We start from the raw sequence: 24759 nt of genomic DNA on the forward strand, positions 1-24759 counted from the left end.
CTTTCTAGTCCAACGCAGATCAATGAAGCCAGACCCACAACCCTGAATACACCCCAGTGGGGGACCCCAGCCTCACCCTGGCACAGCTCCCCGTCGCCTGTGTAGCCATCCAAGCACGTGCATGTCCGCTGACCAGGAGCCACCTTGGTACAGTTGGCGTGGGGGGAGCAGCCCCCGCGGTCATGGGCACAGGGGTCCACCTCTAGGAGTAGACCATCCCACAGAGTTGTGAGCAGCAGGTGAGGGACAGAGTAGGACAGGGGAGGAGGGCATGGAAGAAAGGAAAAGATCAGAGAGACCCAAAAGGGGACAGGGATAGAAATGGACCTAAAGCGAGTGGAGGGGCAGTGTGGAGAAATCCACCCCAACATTTCAGGGGCCCTGGGGCATTGGTGTGGCTGGACCTGAACAGGAGATGCCGTTGCCTGAGTACCCCGCGGCACAGACACAGGCAGGGGCTGCAGCTGAGTCCCGGATGCAGCTGGGAGGGACGGGACGGATGGCAACAATTTAGTCTGTGTCTGTCCAGCCCCTGCCCTAACCCCAGTCCCTCCACCCACTTGCCCACCTGCCCCAGGCGGAGCTCACTCACTTGGCGTTGGGGTCACACTTCTGTGGGCACTGAGGGCCAGTGATTTCTGTGGGGGTAGGAGGATCGTTCTGATCATTCAGACCACGGAACTGCCTCCCCAGGAATCACCCGTCTCCCTCTTGGGGCTGCTCCTCACTCTGGTCACAGCGGAGGCCGTGCCAACCCGCGTTGCAGACACAGCTACCATCTCCTCGAAGCCCCTCCTGACACAGCCCATGGGCACAGTCACACACTGGGAGCAGAACAAGGGAGGACAGGAGTTACCCGGTGTCCGTCCTGCCCCTGCTGCAGTGTTTCCACAGCTGCTGTCCTCTGCCAGCTTGCCCACCATTCCTGCCCCTTCCCCAGCCCTCACCTCCAGTGCAGTTGGCCCCATAGCGGCCCAGCTCACACATCTCACAAGCCGTTCCGTGGAAGCCCTCGTGGCAGCGGCACTCCCCACTGCCCAGGAGCCTGTCCTGGCACTGCCCGTGGCCTGAGCACACACCACCCAGCCCCCCTGGGCACGGCTCACAGAGTGTGCCAAAGAAGCCAGGGCAGCAGTCAGGCACCTGTGGGAGGGGTGCAAGGAGAGGCCCAGCACAGGCTAGGACAGATGTCAGGGGGCAGGGAGATGGCGGGGGTCAAGGGAAGGCATCTGGGGGCCACAGAGCCATCGAAACAAGGCAAGTTGGGCCCAGGGAAATGTAGCCCGCCTTCCACAAGCCTCTCCATGGCAGGGCCGAGGAAACAGACTCAAGGAGGGAAGGGCTATGCCAGGCCCCACAGTGAGGGGCAGAGCTGGGCCCTGTTGCTTCCCACAGGGTTTAGCTGATGGTATCAGCTCCAGGCTGAGCCCCTTTCTCTCTCTCCCCATCCCCATCCCCTGGAGGTCTGACCTCAGCCCTCTTTCCCTTCCCCTTCCTCCAGGCCTTTGCTTCCCTGGCCTCACCATAGTCCCAGCTCTGCCTCTGCCCTTGAAACCCCACCCAGGCTCCTGCCCTGGGCCCCTACTCTGGCCTCCTCCCTGGTTAAAGACTTGGATTTGGGGGTTGCTTCAGGACAAACCTGGATCTTCTTGGCACACGTGTAAGAACAACCCCGGGAGAAAGAGTAACCAGATCGGTAGACACAGCTCTTCTTGGGGGTGTCCTGAAAATGGGGACGGGCGGGAGGGCTCAGCCAGTGGCTTAGGTAGGGGCAAGGCAGTGAATGGGGAGACAGACTCCAGGTATCAGTGGGTGAGACAGACGAGTAGGAGAGGAGGAGTCAAGGAAGGACCAAGACAGACAGACCTGATGAGGAGAGGGTGGCCAGGACCCGGGCGTGGGCCGCAGGGTCACCGGCCTCCTGGCCTCTACCAGGGAAGTCATGTGGCCCACACCGTTCCAGGTCCCCACGCCTGGGTGAGCAGACCTGGGCACAGTGAGAGCAGGGGAAGCAGATGGAGTTACGTGAAGCCCCGCCTCACCTCTAGCTGGTAGCCCTGAGTGCAGCGGAATTTCCGGCTGCAGTTGACACATTTCTCCTGGGCAGGGGAAGGGGACAGAGCGTCAGGTAGTCCCGGAGCAGGGGCCCCCACACCCATCTTCTTTCCCCCTAGGACCAGCTAACAGCTCGCCCACCCCTGACTAAGTGCCCCTCCCACCAGCCAGGCCAGCTCTTAACTTCCCACTGCCCTCCCCCGGCCCCAGCATCTTACCCGCAGGGCCTCTGCATGGCTATGCAGGCAGCGGCTGGAGCCCACCGTCAGGACCCCTGAAAGTCCGAATAGAGAGCGGCCAGGGGCCCCCAGCACAGGGCCTTCCAGTGGCACGTGGTTCACCTCGGGCTGGGGGGGCAGGGCAGGAGGCTGAACCACACCCCCCACAGTGCCCTCACTCTGGGGGCTAGAGGCCAGGGAGGCACTCCAGGGCTGGGGGTATCTTCACAGACAGGGGTCCCCCAGGATGGGCCGTCCCTGGAGCAGGTGGGGGAACTCCCGAGATAAGTGGTATTCAAGAGAGGGTGCCTGAGGTAGGGTCTCCTTGCCCCCTCAACCAACCTGGCCACTATGGTTGTAGAAGACAAGCCAGTGGGCAGGGCCCAGGAGGGAGTTGCGATGTCCTCCCCTCCGCAGAGCTTCCATGGAGAGCGCCTCCCCCAGGATCACGTGGTGTCGCACTACATCCACGTCCTAGAGAGGGGAGGAGAAGCTCAGGGGCTCTAGGACTACCGAGTGCCCTGCACAGTGCGTTCTGCCCACCGTGGCCCTTTGCCGTGGGATGGGAGGCTCCCCCTCCCCCTTCAGTGGCCCCTGTCTAGGTGATCTCACCAGGCTGCTGCTGTTGGCCTGGGCCTCCAGAGAGCGGTTTGTTGGCACAAAGATGGTGTAGGCAGTGGCGGCCTCAATCTGGGGCACCAGCTTGTGGCGCTAGAGGCAGGGGGCAGGGATGGGCATAATCGCCTTCCATCCTGACCCTGGGAGCCAGCCAACTCCGGCAGCACCTGGGAGAGGGCACCCCGACCAGGCACTCACTACCCCCTCCACCTCTTGTCCTTACCTGCAGCAGCTCCCGGAAGAGGTGGAAGGCAGGCACTGAGTCCAGCTGCTGCAGCAACCCCTGCCCACTAAGCACATCCCCTCTCGGAGGCAGTAAGACCTGGAATGGAGCGTGGGGGCTGGTCGGGACATCATGGCCTCTCGGCATGCCTAGGAAGTTCCCTGCATATACACCCCTCCAGCCATACCTGGCTGAGAATGTGTAGGACACCATTGGTGGCAAGGAGGTCAGCCACGTCCACGCTGGCATTCTGCACCCAGACCCTCTGGAAGGCAGCAGGCAGAGTCAGGTATACACTTAAGAATGCGTGCACCAACAGAGAGGCTGCTGGGCACACAGGTACCCACTAGTGGCCCCAGCCTGGCCCAGATTCAGGACCTAACAGATGGGCACACACAGACCCTCACTAAGGCCCATGCATGAGAGGGAGGGACAGGTGTACACATGCAAAGATGGACAGACAACCCTGGCAGGGGAGTCACTCTGGTCCAAAGACACTACCCAGCAACAAATGTCTCCTGAGCACATTCTCTGAGCTCAGCCCTGGGCAGGGTGAGGGGACCCAAGCTCAGCCCTGGGGACCCTGGGTTGAGAAGCCTGTAGCCACTTGAGTGCCCCCATGCCTCATAAGGCCCCCTCTTCTGCCCAGAGTTCACCACGTACCCCACTGATATTGTGAATCTCCCAGCGCGTGGTGGGGCTCAGGGTGGCCACACTCTGCCCATCCAGCCTGGCCAGCTCCTCCTCGGAGAGGGCACCCTGGAGAAAATGGGCCCTGAGGGGGCACAGTTTGGAGGGGCCATAGAACCAGGTTAGTGTACCCTGCAGAAAACCCTAGAACTAGGATCCACCCTGAAGTGTGGACAAAGGCCAGGCTGAGAACCTCTGGGGACAGGTTGGGTCTTGCACAAAAGCCCCCCTCCCAGGGTCCAGCCCCAGTTACTCACCTGACCAGTTGTGGCAGCATCCTTGGCTGCAGCCAGAAGGCCTGGTCCTCAGGGCTCAGCCTACGGATGGCAGACTCTGAGGGCACCAGGGCTGTGACTCGGCTGTCAGCAGGAAGAGTGATGCCGGCACCCTGTGCACATGGGATGTAGCAGGACGGGAGGAGTGATGAGGGCAGCCGCCACGTGAGACTACATCTCCCAGCTTCCAAGCCTACCTTCCACTATCTCCAGCTCTTAGAGCTATTCTGTGGGCTCCTGGATTTGAGCCCCCAGTCCCAGCACTCTGCCCTATCCTACCTTGATCCACTGGTAGAAGACAGAGAAGTGGGCATTTGCCTCCAGCTCCTGAGGGGAGGGAAAGAACTGAGGTCACTGATCTAGGGACAAACCCTCCCCCGACTCCTCCCAGGACCCCGAGCACTGCCCCTTCCCACGAGTATATGAAAGGACTCCTCCCCAAGCAGAGGGAACCACTCACCTGAAAGATGTCTCCGTAGCAGCTGAAGCCATCACCCCCATAGCCAGGAGGGCACGTGCAGACCCGCTGACCTCCCCCAACTGCCCGGCAGGTGGCCTGGGGGTGGGACAGAGAGACACAGCCTCCATGCAGCGGCCATATGGCCAGCACGCATCCCCCACCTCCTATTTACCCTTGTTGCCCATCCTCCTACTGTTTGCTTGTCCAGCCACCCGTCCCCACCATCTGTCTCCCCATTCATCCTGTCTGCATTCAGTTTGCTCCTTTGGTGCGCCTGGCCCTGCTCTCCAAGACCACTTAGCATTTGACATGAGTTACCCAACCCCATTATGAAAGATGGGTCAGGGAAGCCCAGGGCTGTGGGAGCACTCAGGAGGCCCCTAGACCCTCAAGAGAGGTCTGACCCAAGAGCAGGAGATAGCCAGGCCAAAAGTGTGGCACAGGGAGGCCTTTTGGAATACTGAGGCAGAGGTATGGTGGTGTTAGAGCAGAGTGAGGTCAGGGGACGGCAAGGAGCTCAGAGTGGCCAGGAGAGCATAGAACAGGTGGTGGGGGCACAGGCAGGGGACAGGGGCTGGGCAGGGGTGGGGCCCTTCATAAGGAGTTGTGAAAGCTCTGTCCTGGGCAGTCGGTGACAGGATTTGGATTTGGAGTTTAGAAAGACCCCAATCCTGACCAGAGACAGGGACACCAGAGTGAGAGAGCTGCAGCCAAGGCCCACCCTGGAGAGGCTTCCCTGGGCCCAGAGCCCTCTCGCCCCCTCACCAAATCATGGCAGCCACCGTTGCCTGCCCGGCAGGGGTCAATGGGGCTGCACACATAGCCATCCCCTGCGAATCCCAGCTTGCAGGTGCACCGGCTCTGGAGAGGCGGGGGAACAGAGGGCCTCATCTCACCAGGAGCATCTCCTCCTCCACTCCTCAGCTCTCGATGGCCACTCTCCCCTGGGGAGGCCTGCTCGGATCCCAGAGGAGTGTCTCCCAGCCCCACCCTTGGAGGTCTATTTTCCAGATGGGAAGACTGAGGCCCGGAGGGGAGACTGGCTTTGGGGAGGAGTCCAAGAAAGTGATGGCATTGGCAGGAGGCATCCATGGAGACTCAGTGCCTCACTGCCCTCAGGCCTGAGCCCTGCAGGGCCTGTTGAGGTCAGCAGTGTTTGGTGCGTGGGCCTGCTTTCCAAGGCCAGCCCCAGGGGTGGTGGCTCAGATCCCACCTCCAACCCCGACCCCCTGCTTGGCTGCTCTGATCCTTCCTGCTAAGCGCCAGTGTCCTTGGGCTTGTCCGCACCGCAGGTGAGCAACTAGTGAGGCTCCCCAAATCTCAACTGCCCTTCATTGCATGTGGGGGCATCGCCACCTGCTGACTCCACACTCAGTTCTGAACTTTAAAGAGCTCCAGCTCTTAGGCCCCTCTGAGTTCTCACTGCTGAGGCCCCACGGGCTGGTGGTCCAGGTCATGGTCGGGTAGGAGCCCCAGGGATCCCGGCACAGGCCTAGGCCACGCAGAGGCTGACCCTGAACCAGCCAGACCTGGCTTCCCAGTTGGCATATTAGACATTCTTCAGTGCCAACTAGTCCCCAGGCTCACGCGGAAGGCCCCAGGTTCTGTGATCCTGTGACTGGAGTCTGAGACTCCAAAGTTCCACAGCTGAATTTTTATGATTTGGGGATGTCACTCCCCTTGGGCAGGGGTCTCTTCCTGTTTTGCTCTGCATCGAATTCCTAAATCTACTACAAGGACTAGCACGTAACAGGTGCCTCGTGACATGTGGGAAACCAATGAGTGAATGAGCTGTCAGAAGACAGCAGCCCAGGGGCCCAGGAGGGCAGGGAGCTCACGGATATATTGGTTACAAGTCCTCATTGCTGGGAGATAGGAGGCATAGCCTTCTGACTGGAAAAAAATGCCGCCTTAGACTGGCCCTGGAAACACACGATCCTTTAAAACTCTCAGAGACTTTACATTGCTGCCAGCAACATATGACTCAATGTCTGCTGCTTCCAGAGTGTACGACTCAACATTTCAGAACTGGATTCTCATTTGTGTCTGAGGTGTGAGACCCTGAGCTTGAGTTCTTGGAGTGGACGTTCCTAGAGTCAGACGGGCTAGGGAGAGAGTCCCCCAGCACGGAGAGCCCCCGCCTCACCCACTCTCTCCAGGCCTGCGTAGCCTCACCTGCCCGGGCCCCACGTAGCTGCAGAGAGCATCAGCATGGCAGCCGCCTCGTGCATCCAGCTCGCACTCGTCAATGGCCACACAGACACGGCCGTCCCCACTCCAGCCTTTGTGGCACGTGCAGTGGTTAGTGCCCGGGGCCCCGGGGACACAGTCAGCCTGTAAGAGCAACAGATAAATGACTCAGGGCTGCGGGGAGGCAGGCAGAGGGCAAAAGAGTCCCACCTCTCGCCCCTGAGTCAGGACTTCAGGGAAGGGGCCAGACTGACGTTCTCTGAGCATCCGCCACGGTCTGGGCGGGAGCAGGGGTTGCTGGGTGTGCAGGAGAAGCCGTCACCCTCAAAGCCATCGAGACAGAGACACCTGGGAGTGGGTGAACGAGGGGCTCTGGTGAGCCTCTAGAAGCTCTGAGCAAACTGACAAGCAGTCATGGACGGGGCAGGGAGGAAGCGCGCGTCCTCACCTGGCCACACCCCCCCGGTTAACGCAGCGGGCGTGCAGGTGGCACGGCTGGGACTGTTCTGTGGGCCCACAACTCCCCATGGACTCGTTGCAGAAGCGGCCGCTGAAGCCTGGGGCACATGTGCCACGCTGGCACACACCCATGCTGCCTGGACGGTTGTCACATAGACCATGGACACAGCCGCAGTCTGCAGGGAGGAGATGGAGCAGGGAAACTGAGGTGGGGCAGGGCTGGCTGGGAGCCAGGATGCAGCTGGGGAAGAGGTGGGAATGGGGTAGCCAGCAGAGATTTGACTTCAGGGTCACAAAATCAGAGGTCATCCCAGACGTGATGGGAGAGAGGAGGAAATTCAAGGAGGGCATTCAATGCTTTCAGTAACCTTATTCTAGGTACCCTGCTCCCAACACTACCACCAGGAAGTTCTTCTGTATGGCTGACCTAAACCTTGCATGCTTTAGATCAAACCGTGGTTCTTTTCCTGGCATGGGTGAAAGAAATATCTACTTCTGTTTCCAAAACCTCTTCCAAGCCCTCTGGGCTTCACCTTTCCTCCTGAGGCTCAATTTCCCTTCTTGGGAGTCCCCATTCCCCCTTCCAAGCAGACCCCTTTTCTCCCTGGCAGGCAGCCTGGGCCAGGACCACCTACCTTCTTGACACTGGTCTCCATGCTTGTTTGGGTTGGAGCAGATGTGACAGGCGATGCCCTTGTAGTCTGGGAAGCAGAGGCAGGCCCCATTGCCCTGGACTCCATCGCTGCACTGGGGGTGGGCAGGAGGCATGATCAGTCATGGGGAGGGGACCATCCAATCCTCTCCCCCAACACCCCTTCTCTCCATAGGCTAACTCTGAGCTCCTGCTTCCCCTGGAAGTCCTCCCCCGGAAGAGACCTTCCAAATCACTGATGCTGCCAAAGAACTTGTCCCCTGAAAGGCACCTGGCCCTGGAGGCTCCATGGGCGGCTTCTACTTAACCTAGAAACATGTAACTCCTGTGTTATTCCATGGCCAAGTGCTAATGTTAGCCTGGTATTACAAAGTAGCAAAAACATGACAAAACTATCGACAAAAAAACTATGTACTTAATTATTTCTAATTAAAACAGTGAACATAATTTGGTCTAACTTCTACTACCTAGATGTGAAGAAGCCAAGGGCAGAGAGAGGCAGGCTTTGCTCAGACACACAGCCAGTCATCGGCCAACTTGAGGAGAAGCCTCTGGTTCCTCCACCCCTCACCCCAGGGCAAGAGGGACTCACATTGCCTTTGCCGTAGCAGGGGTTGGAAAAGCCACCAGGACACTGTGCACAGTCAGGCCCGAAAAACCCTTTGCAGCAGCCAGGTTTCTGGAGGAGAGAGCACGTCTGAGGGTCTGTCTGGAGCCATGCTGTTCCCCCATCCAAGCTGCTTCTGCTCCCTGGTCCCACGTCTAGAGCAAAGGGGTGGGTTAGGCCCCTCTATGACACCTTTTCCACCATTAGGATACAGCACAGCTCTCTGAGGAAGACAGCCCACCAAGCCCCGGCCTGGGGGCCCCAGAGGAGAAGCAAGTGCCCTGGGTCCCCAGGGAGTGAGCTCCCACGCCCGGCTCACCAGGATGGTCTGGTTGCAGTAGTGGGCGCAGCCCTTCTTCAGGACGTTGAGCCCGATAGGGTCATGGGTGTAGATGCATTCCTCAGGGGACATGTCCTGGGTGGGCAGTGCCAGATGGGTCAGCAGGTATGGGCTCTGGGCTGGCCGCCTTCACCAAGCAGCCCTGGTCCAGGGATCTCAGCCCCTGGTCCCAGCATTCTCACTGTCAGCGGGGCTGAGCCTCCAGGTCCAGCCGAGCCCCCCAGCCCTACTTCCCCACCCTGAGCCAGGGCAGAAATCTTGCAGGGCAGTCAGGAGTCGGCCCCAGGGGCTGAGCCTGGGGATGCTCACCAGCTTCACACTGTTGGGAGGGCACATGCTGCTGTTCAGGGCTTGGCAGTCCACACAGGAGCCCTGGGCAGGGCAAGGGAGGTGGGGAGAAGGCTGAGTCATGATTTATTTACTCAGCAAGCCCTAAGAAGGTGGCACTGAGCCAAGGCCTGTGGTATGAGAGTCATGACAGCGGGGCCAGAGGGAAGAGTGAGGGCAGAGGCCCTGCAATGGAGAGCATCATGGGCCTCGGCAGGCAGGCTGGGGACAGGGCACAGATAATGGCAAAGGGACAATCAGTAGGACTGCTGAAGGCTGGGCATGGGGCATCCAGGTGGATCCCAGAGCTACCATCAACCCACCCACTCATGTGAGGGGAACTAGAAAAAGGCACCCTCCCTGGGAAGGTGACCCCAACACAAGCAGCACTGGGGTCCCGAGCACTCACCACCACCACCCTGTGCTGCTCCTCATTGCAAAGCTTGGGCAGGATGGGCAGGATGGTTGGGGGCAGCAAGATGCCCTCCAGCATGTGGATCACACCGTTGGCAGCCTGTATATCCACTCTCCGCAGCGGGACACCATCAGGTCCCAGCAGGATGCGGCCCTGTGGCGGGGCCCCGTGTGCGTCCTGGGCTCCGTGCACTGTCAGAGGCCCAGCCTGCCAGCCACCTTTTGTCCCCTCTCCCTGGCCACACCTCCTGCTCTGGCAGAACCACTCCAGCCTCTGCACCCCCTTCCCCTTGCCCATGTGCTCGCCTTCCTCCTCTTTGGAGCCCTCCTGTGTTATTCCACATAGATGGTTGGGCCCCAGAAGAGGGATTTGATCTGAGCCTGCTCCTGCATGGCCCCCACCAAGGCCTGCCCACCACAGGGCTTGGAGCATGAAAGTGGGTCTGAAAGAGGCCAGACAACTGGCTGGTCATCACCAGCCCCTCCGTCTGTCCCTCCGCTCCAGGTGTTTGTGGAGCTCACCTCCTCGGAGATATTCACAGCCAGGACCTGGTTTGCCATGGTGAATACCCGACCCTTGGAGATGAGCTTCTCAATGGTCAACTGGGGTGGAGGAGACGACGGCCTTAGGCTGGGCACTGGCCACACCGTGGGGCCACGCCCAGGCCAGCCCAGGTGACTTGCAGCTACCACCTTGGTCCCCAGACTCTCCTCTGTGCTGTAGAGTCCAGTTGGGCCAGGAGAGGAGAAGGGGCCCCCAGGAAGACCAGCACACACAGACAAACTCCCAGACCGACCGCCCAGCAGCGGGTGCAAGCCGGCCGCCCTTCCAGAAGACTTCTCACCTGGCTGTGGCTGTGGATGTGGTACCTCACCAGCTCCTGCAGTTTGGAGAGACCCTGGCAGGAGAGAGAGGGCTTGGCTGCTAGAGGCTCTGGTGCGCCATATTCCCAGCCCCTTCTCCCCAACAAGCTTACCATTGTGAAAAGGTAGATGAGGCGGCCATCACGCAAACTATCCACTGCCTCGTTGCTGGGGGCAAAGACCGTGAAGGGCCCAGGCCCGTCCAAGAAGGAGGGCAGCCCACAGTTCTGTTTTAGTGAGAAGGAGCCTCAGGAGGGGTTCCATGGCCAGCCCCGACCTCTGAGCCCTGCCTGGGCCCTGCTGCCATTGGCCTGCAGAGAACTCCCACCGGGACTAAGTGGGACACACTGGCGATGGGTCCATGCTACCACAGAGCCTCAGGATGGTGATGGGCAGGGTCTAGGATGGGGTCGTGGACAAAGGCCCATGCTACTCCCCACCAGATCACTGTGGGGCAGAGTCTGTGTAATGAGGGAGTCCTGGACCAAAAGATCAGGTAGGCGAGGATCTTTTCCCCAGACTTACCTCCAGAATGGTTTCAAACCGGGTGAAGACTTCAGTGGAAGCAAGGATCTGGCCAATGGTCCTCTGTAGGAAAGGACAAGCAATGAGGGCTCCAGGGGGGTTGGAGCTCTGCTCCAGCCCTGCCCAGAACTGCCCCTCCCCCTTCTCTGAACTTGGTGGGTGTCTGAGGCCACCCAGTGGCACAGTGGGATGGTGGGGAGGGTATTAGCTTACCTTGGGGTCCCCAGGGAGCTCTAATGGAGGCCTCCCCTGCAGGGCACTGACCATGTGAAAGACGCCATTGGCTGCTGGGTAGTTGGCCTTATGGACAGTGAATGTCTGTTGGGGCTGATCTTTGTACTTGTAGGTGTATTTCTGCTGATACATGAGACCTCTGGCTCAGACTCCACATGCCCACCCCTTGTCCTGAGGCCCTGTCCCACCTCCACACTTTGCCCAGGCTGTGCTCCCCACTTGTGACTCCTCTGGCCCCCAGGCCGAGGTCCCTACTTACCCTGAAGATATTGAAAGTGACGGTGATCTCCTGCCCAGCCAGTGTCCACCACCTGCGTGTAGGCTGGGTTCCTGACTCCTCTAGCATGTGCTGCCCTGCGATGATGTACTGTCTGCAGAGTTGCTGGGCAACGGATGCCTGCGGGCACAAGGGCATCTGGGTGCCAAGTGGGCCCAGGGTAGGCAATCCTCCTCATGCCACCCTGCCAGAGCAACGGAGGGAACAAGAGGCTTCCCAGGCCTCAGTCCCCCAGAGTATGCAACTAGGGGTGCTCTCAGGGCCTGGCAGCCTGGGGCAGGATTCAGGGAGGAGGCAAGAGCCGGAAGCCAGCTCCTTGATTGGCTGGGGCTCACATTCATGGTCCTGGAGATGCCAGATGCCACCAGCACAGTGAATGGGCCCGACGTGGTGAGGATGTCCCGGCAGCCCTGGTCTGGGGGTGGGAGAGTATGCATCAGGATGGGTCTGGGGAGGCCCTCAGGCATCAGTCTTGGGTTTTGGAGAGTTGGGGTGTGGGGCTTTGGGTCTAGATCTAGGGTAAATGGCGACATCAGGATCTGGGGGGCTATCTCCCACCTCCATCATGCGCCCCACCACAGCCCATTCTCTGCTTGCACAGCTCTTGGGCAGAGAAACAAGGCATTTCTGCAGAGTCTGGCCCCCTGTCCCTTCCAGCAATTCTGGGTGCCAGGGGCAGGGTCTTAGGCAGGTGGTGGGGGTCACGCACCCATCATGGCGAGGGTGACTCTCAGCCTCGTGAACGTTAAGCCCATCTGGCTGGCCTTCTGCATCTCGTGGAGCAGGTGTCCGTAGCAGGCACGCCCATCTCCCACCTGGCCCTCCTTGCACACACAGCTGGGGCAATGGTAGAACCAGTCGGGGCAGGGGGGGTGGCCAGGCCCCCTCCTGGCCCTCACACACCGTCCCCACGGGGCCCTTGATCTGAGCCCCATCTACTCTCCCTGCTATGTCCCTGGTGCCCACCCCGAGGCCCCTGTGCCCACCTGGTCCTTCCATCAGGGGTCACCTGGCAGGTGGCTGACCGGTCACAGGAGTAAGGGTAGCAGTAGGCGAAGCAGCCCGCAGAGGGATTGTGGTTGATGCTGACCAGGCCTGGCTTACATGAGCAAGAGGCCTGGGTCCATGCAGAGGCGGGAGGGTGACACCATGTCCATGAGAACTGTGGTGTCTGCCATACCCACAGAGCTCTGTTAGGTTCCCACAACCACCCTCAGAGAAAAGGGATGTCATCCTCTTCACATTTTATAAAAGGGGCAGCTGAGGCTCCTAGGAGGCTCATGATTTGCTGCGATTTGTGGGCCCTGGGTCCCACAGTCAATGTGGGTGGTTGGACCGTGGGGCAGGGCAGGCCCAGCCCAGGGCCCCAGCTCACCTGGCCTGGCCTCTTGTACAGACATAAGGTGGAGTTGCCAGGGCAGCCACCATTGTTGGTGGTGCACGGGTCCTGGGGCAGACACACTGTCCCATCGCCATGGTAGTTCTCGGGGCAGTGACACTGTGCCTGTCCCCGGGGGCTCACTGAACACTGGGCCAGTGGGGAGCAGGGCGATGGCTGGCAGGGGTCGGGGGCTGCCAGGGCAGAGAGACAGAAAGAGAGAGAATGCGCCAAAGTGAGCCCAGCACCCAGGAGCCTCGTCTTCCCCAGAGCCTCCAGCAAGGGTGACCCAAAGATGGGGTGAGCAGGTTGATCTAGTCCCGCAGGGACATTTCTCCTTCCCTGTAAGTGGCCAGATTACACTTGCTGGTTTAAAAGGATGTCTTCCCAGCGCCTGCTCACCCTGAGCTGGGCCCACCGGGCTCTCGATCATAGACTTACCTCGGCATTCGCTGCCCTGCTGGGTGTAGCCAGGCAGGCAGCTGCAGGTGGGGGCCTCTGCAGAACACTGGGAGTTCTGGGGACAGTTCAGGGCCTGGCAGATAGGCAGTTCTGAGTGGAGAGGGGAGAGCATTGCAGGTTGGGGAGGACACAGGAGCGAAGATGCTCCGCCCAATTTGCTGTGTGACTCCGGTCAGGGCCCCACCCTCTCTGGGCCTCTAGGCAGTGGAGGTCTCAGATGATACCCCCTCCCCCTGACCAGTTGTGTGCCTCTCCCACTTAGAAATTAGGCTGCAGGCAGAGATCCTGCTGAAGCTCAGGCCCCATCTTTCACCCAGTCAGCCTCTTCTGCTCTGGCCACTGAAGACCTGCTGCTCCAGTAGCTGCTCACCTTGGTCACATCGGGGTCCAGTGTATCCGGCAAAGCACAGGCAGCTTCCATCCCCGAGCGGCCCATGGCGGCACATGCCATGCACACAGCTGCATACTGGTAGGAACACACAGGGACAGGTGGGACCCCAGCCTCTCCCAGGGGCACACAGGGACATCGAGTCCCGGCCCTCTTCTTCTAGAACTCAGCTCCAGCAGGCACAACTTCAAGAATACAAAGCTGTGATGAATGATCACAGGGTTGGTGGGAGCCCAGGGGAGGCACCTGACCCAGGCTGGGGATTCAGGGAGGGCTTCCTAGAGGAAGCCTCCAAGAAGAGGCCTCCAAGAAGAGCCCATGCAAATGCCAGAAATGTGATGAGGCAAAGCTCGTGTCCTGGGCAGGAAGGGTGAGACTGAGCAGTTGGGAGGGAGTCTGGTAGGAGCTGGGGGTAGGGACTGGGTCTCCACTGGCCCCCAAATGGACACTGGCTTTGCCCTCCTGCCCTGCCAGCACTTACCTGACTGACAGTCAGGCCCGAAACGGTTGGGGTCTCTGCACTCCTGGCAGGCTGAGCCACTGAAGTTTTCCTGGCAGAGGGATATATTGGAAAAGATGCACGAAGTCAGTTAAGTCAGTGCAAACCCTCCACTGCCCCTACCCCAGCCCCACCCGGCTCTTACCTGGCACACGCAGGTCCCATTCCTGTCTATGCCATCCAGACACGTCCCATGGCCGTTGCATGGGGTGTCAGCACCCCCGGGGCACTCTGTGGACACCCCCCCCAGAACTCAGCTCTGCCCCAATTCACCCAACCCCCACAGCTCTGGGTGGCCCCAGACTTGGTCCCTCCCCCAGAGCAGCCAGAGCCAGGTGGCCAAGCTGTGCATTAAATAAGCCATTTGAAAGGGAATGTGGGTGGGCTGGGGTGTAAGGAGCAAGGCTGGGATCCTCCCCCTACCATAGCACTGGGACCCCCAGTAGCCAGGGCAGCAGGCCTTCTGCACCACGTCCTGCCAGCACTCCAGGCTGCAGCCGCTCATGGACACCAAAGAATCTCCCAGCTGCACCTCGTATCTGGGGACCAAGGATGGGTAGGACGATGGGAGGAGCTCCCCCCTGCAGCCTCCCCACTGGGTTCTCGTGCTCTTACTCCACTCCCTCTCTGCCTGGCCACGAGCTGAGCACAGGGCGTGGCTCACAGCAGATGCTCAGTAAAACCACCTGCCCCACACTCTCACTCCTTCCTGCCCGCCTCGGCCCCACTGGAGGGGCCAACAGAAGTGTGGATGAGTGAGCCCCTGCCCTCACTCTCCAGGGCTGCCAGGCTCTCCTGGTCCCCTGCCACCCCATAGGACACCCCTGAAGCAGGCAAGGATGGGGTGAGGGTCCGCACCGGCAGTCCTGTGGTATCTTCTCTGGGGACTCCCGAAGCCAGCCTAAGGGGCACGTCCTCTTCTTGATGGCGGAGCATGGGGTGCAGGGTACATGCGTGACAAACTTGGTCTTCACATCGCAGTGCCTGGACTGCACCTGGGCCACGGGCGGGGTTTAGAATGAGGGACCTGGACCCCACACACAGACCTGACTCTTGACTGCAGTGAGGCCTAGCACCGCTCTCTAGGCCTTGGTTTCCTGCCTGTTAAGCAAGGGTGAGCAAGGGCAGGGAAGGCCCTGAGTCTGGGGCTGTCACTGCCACAGCGTGCCCCTATGTCTACAGCCATGTACCTCTGCCAGGGACCCTAGAGGCACGCCCAGAAGGCTCAGAGTCTCTGCCTTGTGACATGAAGAGAATCTGGCCCCCTCATTCCACTCTGGCCTATTCAGAGGAGGAAATTGAACACCCCGGGGGGGGGGGGGTCCTTGCCCGCAGCTGCCCGAGGACCTGAACACAGACTCTCAACCTAATGCTCATTCTCACATTTCATTTAAAAATAAACACTATGGAGAAAAGGGAACCCTCCTACACTGTTGGTGGAAATGTAAATTGGTGCAGCCGTTCTGGAAAACAGTATGGAGGTTCCTTAAAAAAACTAAAAATAGAGTTGCCATATATCGATCCAACAGTCCCACTCCAGGGAACCTGTCCGGAGAAAACTCTAATTCGAAAAGATACCTGCACCCCAATGTTCACAGCAGCACTATTTACAGTAGCCAAGACATGGCAACAGCCTAAATGTCCATCAACAGGTGACTGGATGCAGAAATAGAAGATGTACTTTCTATATATATATCTCTAACTATCTATCTATTTATCTATCTATCCGCAGTAGAATACTACTCAGCTGTTAAAAGAGAGGAGGAAGTAACGCCATTTGCAGCAACATGGATGGACCTAGAGATTAGCATAATAAGTGAAGTTAAGCCAGAAAGAGAAACAAAAATACCATACATTACTTATATATGGAATCTAAAATAAGACACAAATGAACTTATTTATGAAACAGAAACAGACTCACAGACATTAGAAACAAACTTATGGTTACCAAAGCAGAGAGAGGGTGGGAGAGGAGTGTATTAGGAGTTTGGGATTAGCAGATACAAACTACTATATACGGAACAGACAAACAACAAGGTCCTACTGTATAGCACAGGAAACTATATTCAATACCCTGTAATAAACCATAATGGAAAAGAAAAAAGTAAACACTAAATGACAGGCTGACACTGTTGAGGAGAACACAGCGACGTGGTCCCCCATCCCTGAGCACAGGCAGGACACAGCTTCCGAGGAGATGGCTCTCCAGGTGTCACTTTGCTTTGAGCATATCCCCCCCCACCCTTGCTGCCAAAGGACCCCCTCAGCCAGCCCAGGGCCCTCTGGGCTGCGCCGGTGTCAGAGACCCAGGAGTCAGCCCCAAACCCCTGCAGCTGACCCACGTGAGCAAGCACATGCGAGGGGGTCTGAGTGAGTTTGAGCCAAGCAGTCACGTTCCCTGAGCCTTGGTAGCTCACAGCCCCATACACCAGCCAGGACCCAGCGGTCCACTGCCCATCCCTGGACAGGCAGTGCTGGCAGTGAGGCAGCTGAGAGGACCTAGGTTGGAGGCAACCACTGAACTGGGACCGGAGGGATGCATGAGAATTGGTCGGGGTAGTGCTCCTAGCAGAGGGGACAGGAGAGGCAAAAGCCAGGAAGCGGGAACGAGCAAGCGGCCATGGATGATGAGGCAGAGACAGTACAGGAGAGGATGGGAAGGGGCTGGTGGCCAGGCCAGGGAGGGGAGGTGGAGTCCAGAGCAGCCCGTGGGCTCATTTGTGTTTTAAATGGGCCCTGTCTGCTGCCTGGAGAACAGAGGTGGCGACAGGGGAAGACATGGTCACCTGGGTGCCAAGAAATCCCCGGGCCTGCAGTCCCACTAGCTGCCCTGTCACAACTCCCCCAGGTCCACCATCATTGGCCCTACTGTTACTTACAGCAACAAAGTCCCAATAACATATAGCACTGACCCTGGAGGGATGGAAGCCAAACTCTTCGTTGTCAGTGGGAGAAAAGGCCACAGGAAGGTGCATTTTGATGAGAAGAGGTTTGGGAGGCTTGGGGCACGGCCTGGAGAAGCTGAGAAGTTCCCATTTAAAAAATGCTGACCACACAGCTCCAAATGGGGTGAGCCCAGAACATCTCTTTCCAAGAATCCATCACAGATGTGTGGCTCTCAAAGCCAAAGAAAAGGAGAAACAGCGCCTCAATACTGTCTTTTGGTGAACACAGGGCCTCTCCCACAGCTGTGATTTGGTCTTTTCTGCTCATGCCTCTGTGGTCTGCAAAGAGGGAAGTTGCTATGATCGGCCTCAGGCTGAGCTGTGGGGCTGGATGTTGTGGTTACATTCCACCCCCCTCCCAAGGCTTCATCTTTGCTGAGCCAGGGAGCCACTAGGAAGTTGGGTAACTCCAGGGCTGAGCAGCTGCTGGCTCAGGGCAAAGGCTCAGCTGGCGGTGGGCTCCCCCGAGGGCCACCTGGCCAGCCATCGCCAGTGGCAAGGGGACCAGCTCTCACAAGAATGTTGGTCAGCCTTGCATAAGGGCTCGGGGCAGTGAGAGAGCACTGTCCTCACTCTCAGGTAGAGGGGGGTTCAATGAAGTGGTGGGTGAATTACAGGCCCTGTGGTGGATACTCATTCACAAGATGTGTTCATAAAAGTGTGATGGAAAAACCAGCAGGCAAATCACACTTCTCTCTGGGGACCTCACCGGAAGTGGGCACTCAGCCTTTCGGCCAGGCGGCCTGAAGGCAGCATCAGCTCCAGCCCACAATCGTCGGCCCGGCAGGTGGAATGAGGCTGGATCACGGCCTAGTGGTTAATCAGATTCCCTTCTTCCCGAGGGCACCTCAGGACCCAGCTGAGCCAGGTGGGTGCTGCCTTCCACCCTGTCCCAGTCTAGAACTGATTTTGCAACATCTGCTTCCCCCAGAGACACAGCTGGAGAAGGTGAGGAGACATGAGGTGTTAAGCCTCTTGTGAAAAGGTAGAATCCCCCCAAAGCTGGGGCCCAGGGCCCAGAAATCAAACCCCCTGAGAGAGGAAGGGACCCCTAACTACTTCCCCAAGAGTCAGATGAACTTGGCCTCACAGGGGAGGGTCCCTGGAGGCAGGCCCCAGCCAGATGACACTACCTCCATCCCCAGGGTGGGAGGCTCTTTCAGAAACTTTAGTTGGGACAATGTCCCTACTATGTGGCCTGGGTGGACCTGCAGACAGGCAGTCCAGAGTGGGCAGGCTTGCAAGGACCAGACAGCTGCACACTGAGACCCTGCCAGCTCCTCCCTCATGGCTGAATAAGGAACCAACTGCAGACAGTGGACTGGAGCACAGCTCTCAAGTTGGACTGACCCGTGTCATCTTTGGGCCTTGGCTTCCTCAGGCAGAGAACAGGGTCTGCCACTCAGGGGCTGGGATGATTGGAGGGGATAATGCCAGGTGTGCCCAGAACTGTATAATCAGCTGTTCTTAGGCTCAAGGGTACTGCTGTTGGCTGCCGCTTACCCAGAGGGACTGGGGGTGAGTAAACCTCATTCTGCCTCTGGGCACCCTTGGGGCAGGACACAGGCACGCACATGTGCACACACCCAGCACGCCTATGTGTGTTCCATGTGAGTCTCTCGGCTGGTTAGCCCCATGAGGGTTGGGGGTGATCACATCTCCAACCCCCAGGCCAGGGCCACACAGAGACTGGGCCTCAGTCTGGGCACGGAGGGCAGGAGGATGAGCCGGGCTCTGTACCCCCAACCCACAGGCTGGGGAGCCCTGGGACGGCTGTCCACACGGCTGGCTGGCTAGCCAGACACAGAGGAGGGCAGACCAACACATCCCCACATCCCTGCCCCTCTAAGCAGCCAGACACAGACCTCAGCCTGAGGAGGTGGGCATAAGCCCTCTGTCCAGCTCAGAGAAGGTCAGACAAGGACCAGCTGCCCTGTGTGTCCCCAGCCTGTGTCCGATCTGTGGCCCATCCCTCCCTGCTCCCACCACTGGCCAGCGGGGCCTGGATACCAGGTACCCCTGCAACTGGCTCACACTCACCTTCTGCCCCGTGATGAAGCTGGAACCTGCTAGGCAGAGGGCCAGGAGGCAGAGCAGGAGGCAGCCCCGAGGCCCTACCATGGCCGGTGGTGACTGGCGGGTACACTGTCCAGGACAGTCAGGACAGCCGGCTGGGGAACAAGCTCCAGGAGGCAGGCGCAGTGCAGGCAGGCAGGACGGGGGCGGGCAGGCGCTTTAAAAGCCGCTGGGAGGCCCGTCAGCTCACCCCCACAGGAACCCGCCAGGATTTCCTCCTGCATATCAGCAGCCTGCAGGCGGAAGGGAAGGTGCTGGCCACTGACCCCTGCATGGATGCCTGGGCCCTGCTTGGGGCTTCCTGGCCCAGGACCCTCCTCCTGGCATCACAGCCTCCTAGCCCACCATTAGCTACAAGCCTGGGGCCTATGAGAAGTCATGAAACACATTCAAGTACAGATGCAAACAACTTCCCACCCCAAGTACCTGCAAGCCCAGCAGGCTTCATTCAGAGGCTCTGGGGGTTCTGGTGGTTGGGGAGCAGGGCAGCCCCTGAATCAGGTCTGTCTGCCTCCACCTTTCCAGCTGCTGAGGGCACTTGCAGGCCTCTGACTCACTGCGGGACTTCATGCTAAGGGGACAGCCACCAGACTGCTCCTCCTCTCACCTGCCCTAGCTATCCCTCCGCCTGGCCCTGCCCTGCTTGGCACCCGCCCCACCATGCCCCACAATCTCTGCCTCTCTTATCTCCCCGAGGGGCCTCCTCCCTGGCCTCCCTGCGACCTGTAGCCCTCCCTCCCCAGTTCATTCTCCATTCAGCCCTGAGCCTTCCCCATGCCCTCCAGGACCCCCTCCAGGCCAGACAGGCCTCTTTGACCTGCCCCACCCCCACCCCCTACTTTTGACCATGCGGGCCTTTCTAAGCACAGAGCGAGCTCCCTTGGCACTGCTGTTACCCCAGATCCTCATGGAGACTCACCACAGATCAGTCTCAGGTCAAAGGTCTCCAGCCTTCACCTTGTAGCTCTGGCCACCAGCTGACAGTGGTTTTAGTTTATTTTCTCTCTTGCTGGAATGTCAGCTATGGGAAAGCAGGGACTCTCGTGTCTGGCTGGTTCACACACAGATGCACAATTCAGATTGTGGGATGAATGAAAGGTAATTACTTTTATTATCCTGTTACTGGTGCCAGGGAGGCTCAAAGGGGTTAGAGAATTTGTCTAGGGTCCCTTACACTGGTGTTAGGATCCAATCCCAGGTCTGCTGCCCACAGGGCCCTCTGCCCAGTCACTATACTGCAGACCTCCCCCGACTTGGTTCTGTCTACCCGGATCCAGGGTGGGGTCAGCTGTTATATGTTGGGCTGTGGAGCCTGGGGAAAACAGCCCAGGTGGTGAGCCCTATGCATGCCAGGCCTGAACATGGTGGACCCTGCCTCTGGTAAGTCAGTCCCCATTTAGGGATGACATAACTGAGACAGAGACAGGCAGGTGGCCATTTGTACAGGCCTTTGGTAAAGGCCTGGTTGGGGGCAGCCTTATCACCTGCCCCCTCCTCCTGCTCAGCAGGCCCCCCTCCCCGCACCTACCAGCTGAGAGGCCATGGGTTGGTCTTTGAGATCTGGCTGGGGGGATGTGAATGGGGAGACCCTACCTTTGGTGGCTCCTCTCATCCCCCCACAGCCTTCCTGAGGGTGATGGGTCCTCCAGGCCAGGATCCCCACTCCACTGGCACCGAGGGATGCCAGAGAAGCAGAGAAGCTGGTGGGTTGGCTGCTCCCCTCCCACCCCAATTCTGCCTGGCCCAAACTGCCTTGCAAGCTTAGAGCCTGAGGCTCCTGACTGGCCCAGGATAAGAGGGGTAGTGGGCCTCCAGGGCCCCGCAATGAAGATGGGAATGGGCTGAGGAAGGATGGGGCACAGAGGCTGGCTCCCAAAGAAATCCCATGTCCTACCTCAGCAAGGCTCCTTGAGGCAATCATCTCTCAGGTCGTGAATCCAGACACAGATGGCACCGGGACCTCCTCCTCACTATCCACCACCAGGGCCACCTCCCCACAGGCCTTTCCCCCTGCAGGCCATCCTGCTGAGACCCCCAGACTCCAGGCCTGACCCTCACAACAGGCCCAGTGCGACACTCCAGACTGGCAGGAGGCAGGGCAGCAACAGTGTGCCAGCTGTGCCTGAGGAGCTCCATTCCTGTCTACCCTGAGGCTTGTGCTTTAGCCACAGCCCAGTGCGGCCCTGTCCAAAGGTCCCTTCCCACATCCCACGACCCCCACCCCAGGCTCCAGGGACATCCAACCAAAATCTGGCCCTGGGAGAGCCGCTCCCTTTACCCTTCGTGGCCTCTTTCCTCCTTCCTTTCCCTTAATCTCTCACCTTCCTGCATCTCTAGGACACCCTCTACCCTCATGCAACCAACCCTGCACCAATGCCCTGCTGGGACCCCAGCAGCCCTTGAAATAAAAGACCCAGACTGTGTCAAACTTGGCTTTACTGGAATAGAGAAAATGGACAACAGGAATCACACTTGGTGCTGGCAGCACTGGGTCCCCTGCCCCCATCCCTCTCAGCCTCAAGGCCTGGGGGACTCCAGCCCCCACGGGGCTCTCCCACTTGTCTGGACCAGGAGGCCACCCCTTTGGAAAACCGCACGGGGCGAGAGCTTTCAATGTGCATTTTGCTGCCAGCTTCATAATTAGCAGCAAGTACCCACAATGACAGCAACAGCAACAAGACTGGACTTGACATCTCAGGAAAGGATGTGTAAGAGTAAATCAAACCCACGGTGCCACGTGTTAATGATGGTCCCACGACAGAAGACACAACACAGGTGTGCCTGGCCGTGCGGCACCAGGGGCAGGCAACGACCCACAGGAGGCTGACGGCACACGGAGGCCCCGGAGGGGTCAGCGCTCTCACTCCCAAGGTTAGAAAGAACCAACTGAACACACACGTTCACATTCTCTGGGAGGACAGTCAAATGAAGGTACAAAAAGAGAGGAGAAAACATTTAAAAAGAACAAAGAAAGCCTGCTTCCCCGCCCTGAGTGGATGCCAGGCCAGACACAGCGGGCAGCAAGGACCGGCCATGACCCAGGCTAGCCGGTGAGCTCAACAGGCAGCTCTCGGCCGCAAAGAGCCTCCCACTGGCGGGCCAACAGCGAGATGAGCTTCTCTCGGCTTTCAGCGCTGGGGACAAACACCTGCCACTGGACCTCATGGCCCTGACCAGCTCTGGCTGGGCCACCTGGCACCTCCCCAAAGTGGTCCAGAGTGACGTTGCCCATTAGATCGTGGCCCTGCACATCATCAAAAACCAGGGTGAGGGCCTGCGGGTAGGTCTGGTAGCCCATGAGCACGCGGTCCAGGTCCCGGACGCGGCGGCTGTCGTCCAGCCGGTACCGGTCCCTCTGTGGCGGCTCTTTGGCGAACTCGGGCAGTGGGTAATGGACGAAGTCCTCGTCCAGGAGGAAGATCTCGGCGCTGGTGAGCAGAAGCGTTTTGGGGCGCAGCATACCCCTGCAGCGCCCCGGTAGCGGCGAGCCCACCTGGAAGGCCTGCACATACAGCAGGATGCTGAGGGCCGGCGCCTTCTCCGGGTCTGCCATCTTCTGGGCCAGGATGAACGTCAGGTCCCCGATCTCCTCCTCACTGGGGTAGGTGAACTTGACGTGGCTTGAGTGGATCAGCTCGTAGTTCTCCATCTTCCCTGCAAAGAGAGACACCACCAGGACTGGAGCCTGGAACAACTGGCTCATAGTGTGGTGGGACTGGGAGCACCAGCGGCCCCAAGCTACCCAGAGATGGCAGCACGAGCTGCTTGTCTGTGAGAAGCAGGAGAGCCCACTCCAAGCCCCCATGCTCAGGCGGAGGCCCAGAGAGCAGCAGCTCATAGCAGAGCAGACACTTGAGATGCAACTGCTGGATGGTGCGGGTTTGCTGGAACGGAGACTGCCATGGGAAAGCCCATGGAAAACCCAAGCTCACTAAGCAGGAGAAGAGAAAAATGTGAGAGAGAGAAGCAGAGGGATCCGAGGCACAGAGAGGTTCCTCTGGGGCTGCTGCGGCCCTTGGGGTTGGTAAGGAGACCCGAGCTAGGTGGGGGTACCTGTGGTCTTGTTTCCAAACTCAGAGTAGAAGTCTTTGTCGACAGGCTCAGGTGAGGGCGTGCGTTCCAGCAAGGAGAGCACAGCCATGAGATGCTGGAGGAAGCAGTGTGTCAGGTAGCTGTCCCGTGTCAAGCAGGTAACCACCTGCGCCGGGGAGGAGCCTGTGGGAGACAGGCCGGTCACCACTGCAGGTTACTGCTCCCCCAGCCCCGTCCCCGCCCCTGCAGCCATCTCTAGTCACTAGCAGGTCAGCCCGGACCTGAGGATCACAGAGCCAGGGCCAGGACGGACCATGTGGGAAAGCATCACGGGGCCTGGGGAGATGGCCATTTCTCAGCCCGGAAAGGCTGTGACTTTTTTCCGGAAGGGAATACAGAGGCATTAGGGAAAGAGCTTAGTTTTCTCTCTTCAGGAAGTGTGAGTCAGAAACATCCTGCCTGTGAGCCCAGGGCCCGCTCTGCCTGCTCGCCCAGCACTTCGCTCCTGGCCTCCCGCTCCAGGCCCTGGGGGGAGAGTTCTGCACTCTCAGCAGTTCCTGAAGCTGCTTCCTCCCGCTCTGGTGAACTGGCTTGTGAGAGGAGAGATAATCTGCCTGTGATAGTGCACCCACAAAGGAAGGTGGAAGCCCAATGGGGACACTGGACTTCATTCAAAATAGGACAAAGCATAGTGGTCACTCACCCGTCAGCCGGAAATACTGGTCGAAAAGCCCAACGTTGACTACCTGCAGGTCGCTGAGTTTTAAAACAAAACACTGAGAGATGTGGAAGGGACTGTTGTTGTAGTCAGTGTTTTTCTGATGCCAGAAATCTGTGAAGAAGAGAAAAGGATCAAATGTGGTGGTGGCCATGCTGGGCGAGTACAAGGGTCCCAGGTGCGCAGCTGTGTTGAGCAGGAATGGGTCCCCTTGACTGGCCTGGCCTGCTGAGACCTGGTGAGAAGCCACCACCACCTCTACACCAACAAGGCCTCGCGGGCAATGCGTTCTTTGGTCTGACTCTTGCCTGGAGGGTGGAGCCACTAGGAGCCCTACGACCTGGCCACTGGCTAAGGCTCCCACTGAGGCCCCAAGGAGCAGAGGCTGCCCAACATCTCCTTGTCATGGACAGGTCCTGGGCTTTCAATGGGCCCTGGCCGGTCGCTTTCACGGCTGGCCTCATACCCCTTGTGACAGCTCCAGGGGGAAAGTGCTGTTACCACCCTCAGTCCTCAGGAAAGAGATTCTGGGCCCAGTGCGGTCGAATCACTGCTGCCTCAGGCCACACAGGCACTTCAGAGACGGAGCCCCCCGCCCGGCACGGCCGGGTGCCTACCCTGCAGCGGCTCTGAGAAGTAGCGGCGGAGGCCATCGTGCAGCACCAAGTACACGGCCTTGGTGGAGAGCAGCACGCAGGCAGTCACCTCCAGCCCCGGGCTCTGGTAGAACACCACCGACGACCACAGGAGGTGCCGCAGCTCCTCGTTTTCCACCTGGACACAGAGGGGCCAGATTTACGGCTGCAGGAGAGGTCAGCCAGGGCAGGGCATGC

General features: G+C 59.1%; 2 protein-coding genes across 7 annotated transcripts in view; both read right to left on the reverse strand.

Moving 5' to 3' along the window:
- STAB1 (stabilin 1) overlaps nt 1-21395 on the reverse strand; it is a 28622-nt gene extending 7227 nt beyond the window's left edge. The window contains exons 1-43 of one of the 5 annotated variants that reach the window (XM_006179997.3): nt 20096-21395; nt 19141-19409; nt 15014-15150; nt 14579-14694; nt 14301-14386; nt 14138-14207; nt 13639-13734; nt 13248-13358; nt 12804-13000; nt 12415-12545; nt 12138-12265; nt 11764-11843; nt 11411-11548; nt 11131-11271; nt 10918-10980; nt 10506-10619; nt 10374-10427; nt 10051-10131; nt 9524-9682; nt 9097-9159; nt 8767-8862; nt 8433-8519; nt 7824-7935; nt 7178-7364; nt 6984-7077; nt 6715-6873; nt 5305-5400; nt 4540-4635; nt 4359-4406; nt 4062-4192; nt 3778-3889; nt 3302-3379; nt 3115-3213; nt 2886-2984; nt 2616-2747; nt 2274-2402; nt 2043-2099; nt 1640-1723; nt 948-1143; nt 729-824; nt 593-638; nt 405-481; nt 77-202 (exon numbers count right to left, since the gene is read on the reverse strand). In XM_006179997.3, coding sequence (XP_006180059.2) covers nt 77-202; nt 405-481; nt 593-638; nt 729-824; nt 948-1143; nt 1640-1723; nt 2043-2099; nt 2274-2402; nt 2616-2747; nt 2886-2984; nt 3115-3213; nt 3302-3379; nt 3778-3889; nt 4062-4192; nt 4359-4406; nt 4540-4635; nt 5305-5400; nt 6715-6873; nt 6984-7077; nt 7178-7364; nt 7824-7935; nt 8433-8519; nt 8767-8862; nt 9097-9159; nt 9524-9682; nt 10051-10131; nt 10374-10427; nt 10506-10619; nt 10918-10980; nt 11131-11271; nt 11411-11548; nt 11764-11843; nt 12138-12265; nt 12415-12545; nt 12804-13000; nt 13248-13358; nt 13639-13734; nt 14138-14207; nt 14301-14386; nt 14579-14694; nt 15014-15150; nt 19141-19221 — 4483 coding nt within the window. In that variant the 5' untranslated portion in view covers nt 19222-19409; nt 20096-21395. Of the gene's footprint in view, nt 1-76; nt 203-404; nt 482-592; nt 639-728; nt 825-947; nt 1144-1639; nt 1724-2042; nt 2100-2273; nt 2403-2615; nt 2748-2885; nt 2985-3114; nt 3214-3301; nt 3380-3777; nt 3890-4061; nt 4193-4358; nt 4407-4539; nt 4636-5304; nt 5401-6714; nt 6874-6983; nt 7078-7177; nt 7365-7823; nt 7936-8432; nt 8520-8766; nt 8863-9096; nt 9160-9523; nt 9683-10050; nt 10132-10373; nt 10428-10505; nt 10620-10917; nt 10981-11130; nt 11275-11410; nt 11549-11763; nt 11844-12137; nt 12266-12414; nt 12546-12803; nt 13001-13247; nt 13359-13638; nt 13735-14137; nt 14208-14300; nt 14387-14578; nt 14695-15013; nt 15151-17034; nt 17315-19140; nt 19410-20095 lie in introns of those variants that run through there. The other 4 variants (XR_004312140.1, XM_032458336.1, XM_032458335.1 and 1 more) reach the window with 4 other exon arrangements.
- A 199-nt stretch (nt 21396-21594) lies between these two features.
- Nucleotides 21595-24759, reverse strand: part of NISCH (nischarin) — a 32771-nt gene continuing 29606 nt past the window's right edge. For both annotated transcript variants that reach the window (XM_032458338.1, XM_032458339.1), the window contains exons 18-21: nt 24544-24700; nt 23912-24040; nt 23230-23391; nt 21595-22830 (exon numbers count right to left, since the gene is read on the reverse strand). In XM_032458338.1, the coding sequence (XP_032314229.1) occupies nt 22220-22830; nt 23230-23391; nt 23912-24040; nt 24544-24700 (1059 nt within the window). In that variant the 3' untranslated portion in view covers nt 21595-22219. The remainder of the gene's footprint in view (nt 22831-23229; nt 23392-23911; nt 24041-24543; nt 24701-24759) is intronic.

This window comes from Camelus ferus, chromosome 17 (assembly GCF_009834535.1).
Source record: "Camelus ferus isolate YT-003-E chromosome 17, BCGSAC_Cfer_1.0, whole genome shotgun sequence".
NCBI classification, from domain to species: domain Eukaryota; kingdom Metazoa; phylum Chordata; class Mammalia; order Artiodactyla; family Camelidae; genus Camelus; species Camelus ferus.